The sequence below is a fragment of the Mus musculus genome, assembly GCF_000001635.26.
Source record: "Mus musculus strain C57BL/6J chromosome 1 unlocalized genomic contig, GRCm38.p6 C57BL/6J MMCHR1_RANDOM_CTG2".
NCBI classification, from domain to species: domain Eukaryota; kingdom Metazoa; phylum Chordata; class Mammalia; order Rodentia; family Muridae; genus Mus; species Mus musculus.
In genome coordinates this window covers 222,971-231,183 of record NT_166281.1, presented here as the reverse complement: position 1 = coordinate 231,183, position 8,213 = coordinate 222,971, and the positions used below count along the sequence as shown (strand labels likewise).

The 8,213-nt window shown below is 41.9% G+C and overlaps 1 protein-coding gene across 1 annotated transcript; it reads left to right on the top strand.

The window, feature by feature from the left end:
- The first annotated feature begins 1,794 nt into the window (after window positions 1–1,794).
- LOC102636558 (component of Sp100-rs-like) lies at window positions 1,795–4,956 on the top strand. The gene is made up of 2 exons (XM_006535875.4): window positions 1,795–2,000; window positions 4,606–4,956. Exons 1-2 carry the CDS (start codon window positions 1,842–1,844, stop codon window positions 4,837–4,839), a joined length of 393 nt encoding a protein of 130 aa, XP_006535938.1. The 5' UTR covers window positions 1,795–1,841; the 3' UTR covers window positions 4,840–4,956.
- Window positions 4,957–8,213: the final 3,257 nt, after the last annotated feature.

Sequence of the window (8,213 nt, the reverse complement as noted above, 5' to 3'; positions counted from 1 at the left end):
AGTGGTCTATTGAGCCATTCAGTGTTCATTGAGCAAGACAGATGGAGACATCCACTGGGACAGAGTTCTGGGGAGCTCTATGTTTGTTTCTATACTGGTTCCCAGTATAGAGAGACCTTAGGTCCAGGGTCACAATCTTGGTAAGGCTAAGGAGGAGACTGAGGAGGGACAATGCAGCCAAAGCCAATGCTTCTCTTGCCCTTCACACATGGCTTTGGTGGCCTGTGGGTAAGGTTAGTTTCATCTTCCAGTTGTTGTATTTGATTGTGGGTGGGTGGTAGTTGCTGGTTGGTCATTCTGTATTGGGGACTTAGTCATAGACATCCTGACATCATCAAGATTTGTTGTTGTTGTTGTTGTTGTTGTTGTTGTTGTTTTGTTCTACTTAATGCTGCCTGTCACTTCCTGGCATTCCTAGTCAGACTGTGGAAACATCACTCAGGTAGTCTCTTAGCGTGGTTTCTGTGGCAGTGATACAACACTCTGACTAAATACAATTTGGGAAGGAAAGGGTTTAACTGGCTTATAGTTCCACATCATAGTCCATCATGGAAGTCAGGGCAGGAACTCAAGCAGAATCCTGGAGGCAGGAATTGAAGCAGACACCGTGGCATAGCTTACTGGTTTGGTCAACTTGCTTTCTTACATATCCCAGAACAACCTGTCCTGAGGTGGTGGTGCCTACAGTTAGCTGTGCCCACTCACATCAATCATCAATCAAGAAAATGCCACACAGACATGCCTAACAGGCAACCGTTATGGAGGTATTCTTTTTCAATTGAAGTTCCTCTTTTCAAAGAACTTTAGCTTGTGTCAAGTTGACAAAAACCAAACAAACGCAATTTAATAATCCAAACTAAACAGGACATACTGTGTGTTCGTTAGTCATATTTCCTCTTTTGCTTGTACACCAGAGAAAACAGTGCAGCCTTTCTCACTCTGTGCAGCCTTTTGAGTGTCCACTTTCATTTTATGTATTTGAATATAAATGCAATGACTTTCTACAGAGCTGTACACCCAGCACCACAGTATTAGTTTAGGATGTAGACCTCCCCCATCCCTAAAAGAATCCCTTGCAGCTATGTGCAGTCCATTCTTGTTCCCCTAAGTCAAGCAACCACTAATACATCTTTCTGCATAGATTTCATTTATTGGCATTTCTTGCAAATGGAATTATACATTATTTAGCCTTCTGTGTTTGTTTTCTTTCATTAAGGAATAAATGTTTTTGAAATTCATCCACATTGTAGAATGTATTAGCATTTTGTCCCTTTTTATTCCATAATATTTCATTGCATAAATTGTCTACTATTATTTTTCTACTCACCAATTAAAGGCCATTTCAATGGCTTCTATTTTTCAGCTATCAACAATACCTCCAGAAATATTTCTATATATTTCGGTGGGAATATTACTTTTCACTAATTCTATATGAGGACAACAAGTAGTAGAATTTTAAAATCATAATTAGCTTTGTGTTTAACTTTATTTTTGTATGTCTGTGGTCTGCAGTATATATGCATGTATATACAAACATTCACGTGTGTGAGAGCTCATGTCTGTGCAGATGCACATATATGTGTGTACACATGTGTGAGGAAGTCAGAGGTCCATGCAGAGCTTCCTCTTCCATCGGTCTCCATCTTGTACATTGAGGCAGGGTCTCCCTCGATTGAACCCATAGCTTCCAGTTCAGCTGTTGATGCATTGGGGTTAATTCAAGACATTTATCTTATGTATGTTTGTTCTTTGAAGTCTTTCTTTCATATATAAAACCTTATAGTTTCCACAATCATCTATTGTACTGACAACCATTTTCCCATGGTATTTTCTCCTCTAGGATGTCCACTGAACAGGAGAACACAGAGATGCATCTCATTGAATGTATGTTAAAGCACTTCAAGACACAGAAAGTGGCCATTTCTAATGCGATAAGAAGTACATTTCCTTTTCTTGAGAGCCTCCGAGACCGTGAATTCATCACTGGTAAAATGTATGAAGTAAGTAAATTTACTTCATCATAACCTGGTAAACAAGCTCCAAATTAAGTTACACTTTGATATCCCAATTCAAACTTCAAATCAGATGACTGACACCGTTTTAAGGTTGGACTTAATTTTTAAAAAAGATTTCGTTTCTTACATGCATGTGTGTGTTTATGTGTTCCTGTGTGTGTGTGTGTGTGTGTGTGCATGTGTGCATGTGTGCATGTTTACATAGGAGCTGATACCCACAGAGCCCTGAAAAGGGCTCCAGATTCCCTGGAACTGGAGTTACAGGTAGTTGTGAGCCACCTGATGTGGGTGCTAGGAATGGAATCCAGGTCCTCTGCAAGAGCTACACATGCTCTGAAACACTTAGCCATCTCTCCAGCCCCATGACTAAATTTTGACCAAGAAAGCTCATGGATTTTCATAGCATTTTGTAGAGGTATCAGTTACAATAATAAATTCATCAACTATGAATTAAAATTAAAATCTGGGTTTCCTATAACTGATACTTATCATGAAGATATTTCTGGAAGTGTTCTCTCTAGGGATTAAGGGAGATGAGAAGCCAAGGCCTCAGGAGATGGTACTGCTTCTATCTGAGGGAATGGCGTTCCATGTCAACTTCTGCCATCAGTGAATATTGCTGAAGATGAGCTAGGTCAGAATAGGGGTTCTCCATGGATGAGCAATGTCTCATGCATTTCATACCATGTAATATATGCAATTAAAACTAAATCAATCTAAACTAAAGAAATAAACTAAAAATCAAAGGTGATTTTAATGAACTGTCCAATTATTTTATCAAACTGACTTCATGAGATTTCAGTTAGTACATTTTAGTTTAGTAAATGTTTATTTTAAAAACCTAGCTTTGAGAACAATAAGACGTACAGAGTGTTTAATTCAGACAAAAATTTTAAAAACACTGTTTTTATTTTACAGGTGTAAGTGTTTTGTCTGCATGTATATCTGTGTACCACTTGTGCCCCTGGTGCCTTTGGCAATCAAAAGAGAATGCACCAGATCCTCTGGACTATAGTTATACAAATGGTTATGAACCACCATATGGGTACTGGGAATCGAACTCAGGACCTCTGGAAGAGCAGCCACTGCTCTTAATCACTAAGTCATCTCTCTAGCCCCTCTAGTGTTTCTTTTGCCTTATGAATATGCCTCTCTCCAGTAGGGTTCGAAATTAGAGGGAATGGACCTCTTATTTCCTTCATGACAAATCAGGGTTAACCAGGAGGCCAGAACGAGTCCTGTTAATAAAATAGACTGCCAGCCGGGCATGGTGGTGCACGCCTTTAATCCCAGCACTCAGGAGGCAGAGGCAGGCAGATTTCTGAGTTCGAGGCCAGCCTGGTCTACAAAGTGAGTTCCAGGACAGCCAGGGCTATACAGAGAAACCTTGTCTCGAAAACCAAAAAACAAACAAACAAACAACAACAACAACAACAAAATAGATTGCCAAGTCTATTTCAAAAGTAGTCTTGCTATGAGATATATATCAGTTTACCTTCCTTTAAAAAAAAGTGGACTGGTGAGATGGCTCAGCGGGTAAGAGCACTGACTGTTCTTCCAAAGGTCCTGAGTTCAAATCCCAGCAACTGCACTGTGGCTCACAACCACCCATAATGAGATCTGACACCCTCTTCTGGAGCGTCTGAAGACAGCTACAGTATACCTATTTATAATAATAAATAAATCTTTGGGCCAGATCGAGCAGGGACTGAGCAGGGTTGACTGGAGTGAGTGGGGCCAACCGTAGCGAGCAGAAGTCCTAAATTCAATTCCCAACAACCACATGAAGACTCACAGCCACCTGTACAGCTACAGTGTGCTCACATACATAAAATAAATACATAAGTCTTTTAAAAAGAACATATTTATTTTTATTCTTTTGTGTTCACCTATTCTGCCTGCATCTCTGTGTGCATAGCACTTGTGTGTCTGGTGCCCATGGAGGCCAGAAAGGAACACTGAATCATCACATGGAACTGGAGTTACAGATGTTCGTGAGCTCTTGCGTTGGTGCTGGGAACTGAACTTGGGTCCTCTGCCAGAGTAGCAAGCACTCTCACCCCACCGAGCCATCTCTTCAGCCCCTCTACACATCTAAAAACAATTAAATATATTGTTTATCTACTTATGAGCTGTGTGTGTATCTTTGTATTGTGTGGGCATATTTGTATGAGTCAGGTGCTGTGCATATGGAGAAGTAAGAGACCAAATGTGGCTAGTTGGTTTCTTCTTCAGATTCAGATGATGATCTGAGTCCCAGGGATGGAACTCAGACTACCAGGATTAATGGCAAGTGCCTCCACCCACTGAGAGATAGCCCCATAGTTGACCTTTAGCCCATATTTCCCTTTCAAAGTTGGCCCTTCTTACATGTAATATAAATGAGTATGGTATCCCAAAGTCACCAGTGATTACTTTCAAAAGACAATATTTACTTGTTTCATGAAGTAGTCATGCAAATATAAAGCTTCCCCTTAGAAGATATGTTTGGAGGGGATTGAGGTACCCTAACTATAATTATTTTTCTAGGGCTCTTCTGTGACATGGAAGCCTGCACTGAAATTTTCTCTATTCAATATTTTTATTTAAGGATTTGCTAGATTCCTGTAGATCACTGGTCCCTGTGGACAAAGTGATCTACAGAGCCCTGGAGGAACTGGAGAAGAAATTTGACATGACGGTACTGTGCGAATTGTTCAATGAGGTCAACATGGAGAAGTACCCCAATTTGAATCTCATTCGTAGAAGCTTTGAATGTGGTAATTGGGTTTTATATCGCTCCTTGAGAGCACAGTCCTTTTTGTTGTCAACAAATGTATATTAAGCTTTTATCATGTGCCATATATCATGCAGAGCAATTGAGGATATAACAGTTAACAAGACTACTGTGTCATGAATCATATGAAAACTTATGACTAATGGCTGACACCCTCCAGAGCTCTGCCGCTGGCCATTTAGGCTCTCAGGACAATAGGAGGCATACCATCATCAGGCTATGTAGAAGAGGGTAGGATTAGAAGTGCTGATTGTCAGTAGGGTAGCACTGTTGTGTCTCTCAGTGGGCATTCTTACATGGTGAGAGTGCTCTTGTCTCCCCAGCTAGGGAGGTGAGGGATGTCTTCTGACTCCCCCTCCCCCCTTTTTTGAGACAGGGTTTCTCTATGCGACTTTGGCTATCCTGGAACTCATTGTATAGACCAGGCTAGCCTCCAGCTCCAGATCTGCCTGCCTCTGCCTTCTGAGTGCTGGGACTAAAGGCGTAAGCCACATGCTCAGGTGATCCACTTAAAACTCAAAACACACTTCTCATTATTCCAGTTTTTCATCTTGAACTTCATGTCATTTATGATTATAATAATAATTATTATTGACAGAATCTTACTCTGTAACCCAACTTAGCTTGTTACTATATAGCTGAGCCTAGCCTTAAATTCGTGCCACTCCTGTCTCAGCTTCCTGTGACTGCCTGGCTGACCAACAGCCTTTCTGAAGGTTGATTCATTGCCACCAAGACAAAATGAGCAGCAAGCTCCTGATGTTTGATCTGCAGCTGTGCAGGAGCCTAGCATTTCTTGCTTCCAATTTTTTAAAAAAATGATCTTGGACTTCTTTATTTAAAGTCTAAAAATAGATCAACTCTCTTCGTCACATACATAGTGAAGGCAAAGTTATCATGGTTATATATACGTGTATATATACATCTCTCTCTCTTTCTCTCTCGTTCTATCCATCTATCTATCTATCTATCATCTATCTATCTATCTATCTATCTATCTATCTATCTATCTATCTATCTATCTATCTATCTATGCTTACCAGGGCTTTTCACAGTCTTTCAGTAGTTGGTTTGAAAGCAATCAGTAGATCAATAATTATAAACCTGGTAACAGTTGTGAAGTCAGTGTAGAAGACTAAACCCACACAATTGTTTGGCTTAGTTCCTAGGTTTTTTTTTTTTCTTCCCCCTCATAGTTGACACTTTGGTTTTAGTCAAATGTGCTAGCTCCTTTATATCCTGCCATGGCTGGCTCAGAAAAAGGCTGTGCTCATTCTAGCCAATGAGGCTGGACGGGTTTAGTTTCCAAGAGCTCTGGAGCTCAGTCCCTGCTTCCCAACCCCTCTCTCTTCCCTCCCTCCCTCCCTCCCTCCCTCCCTCCCTCCCTCCCTCCCTCCCTCCCTCCCTCCCTCCCTTCCTCTTTATCTTCTTTTCTTTATAAGATTGCATTATTTGCTGATGTGTGTGTGTGTGTGTGTGTGTGCATGTATGCCAAACTCATGTTCACACATGTGTCACTGTATCCATGTGGAGGTCAGAGGATAATTTCCAACACTTGGTTCTCTCCTATCATGTGGCACTCAGGTCTTCAGGCTTGGCAGCCAGTGCCTTTACCTGCCGATCAGCCTATCTTCTCTCTCCTTTCTCCTCCCTCCCTCCCTCCCTCCCTGCTTTCTTTCTTTTTAAAGATGTTTTCATACTATTTTGATCATATTCTTTCCCATTTCCCAACTCCTTCCCAGCCTCCCTACTTACCCAACTTATTGTTCTTTTTCTATCTTAACCCCTCAACATACCTACCCCACAAAACCCCCATGGAATCTGATTTGTATCAGCCAATTACACTGTTAGTTCCAAAGCTCTTCTCCCAGCCCCACACGGCAGTGTTGGTGGGAAATAGAAAGACTTCAGCCAGGTAAACAGAAGGATTTTGATTGGTACATAATCCTAAAGGCTGGTTTCTGTTTATCAGAAAAGCAAGTTTCCTAAAGTGGGTTTCTGTTTGCCAGGAAGCATCCCTAATCCTCCTTCCCTCAAAGCTCAGCTACCTTAGGTCAGGGCACCGAGTTCTCAGTCAGTCTGGACAGCCTGCATCCACTCAGATCCCCACCCTCCTGACAGCCATGTAAAATCTGCTTGCTTTTCTCTCATTTGCTCTTCTTTCTGCCTACTCCCACCCACCACCTCCCCTGAGGAGACCTTGGCAGTTTGATCCCCACCCCCACACAAGCATTATAGTTTGGTAGTCTCTTTGTGCCATAGCTTATACTGTTAATCCCACAGAATGAGACTAAAATGACTACCACCATTTTTTAGCCAAATTCGATGCAAGCGTTATTAAATATTGACTAGGAAGAAGGATAGTGGCCAGGTCCATACTCAGGATTCCCACAGAATGGCCAAGAATTACATTAGTTAGGTGCTTATAAAGGCACAGCCCACAAGGGTCCATACTTTCTGCCTTCATCCAGTAGGGGGCAGGCATATGTTCCGACATATTTCCTGCCTATGTGTGATCAAGCACAGCCTGTGCAGTTTGTGCAACCAACCTTGTTTACAGAAGTGAAAACATGCGGCTTGTTACCTCACACGAACAATGGCTCCCAGCATTCCAGGGAGTTATCTGTCCCCAGGCAAGTGGGGCTAACAGGTTAGAGGCATTTCTGTTTTATAGATCTTTTAACCACAGTAATGTAAACTTAAAACATAACGTTTGCCCGCCCAGTATGTGTGAAGGTTCACATGTGTGTATACAGGCTTGCATGTGTGTGTGTGCATGCCAAATGTTAGCTGTGCTTGTTAAACATCTGGAGACAGCTCACAGAGGGCCTCTGAGTGAGCAGAATGGGCTTTTAATTGCTGAGCCATCTCTTCAGCCCCAGAAGTTGTTTTTGTCTCTCTTCGTTTCAGTTTCTTCTGAGACAGAGTCTTCTTATTGACTTACACTTGCTTCGAGCGGATGATTCTGCTGCTTCAGCTTCTTGAGATGCTCAGATATGTGCCACTGTGCCTAGCTGGAGAAAATACTCCCTTCCCCTTGTTTTAGATTTATTTATTTTTATTTCATGTGTATGAGTGTTTTGTCTGCATATATGTATGTGCTTCTTGAATGTGCAGTACTGGAGAAGACAGGGCTGAATGCCCTGGAACTAGAATAACAGACGTGCTGTCATGTAGGCATTGGAAATCAAACCTGAATCCTCTAGAACAGCAGCCAGTGTTCTTATCAATGGAGACATCTCTCCAGCCCCCTTAAGAATGTTTCTTAAGGTCTTAATTCCATCTTCTCTCTCTCTCTCAACCTCTCTCTCTCTCTCTCTCTCTCCCTCTGTCTCTCTCTCTCTCTCTCTCCCTCCCTCCTTCCTTCCCTCTCTTCTTCTCTTCCTCTCTCCCTTACTGCCTAAAGCTAGTTCCTCAGTGGT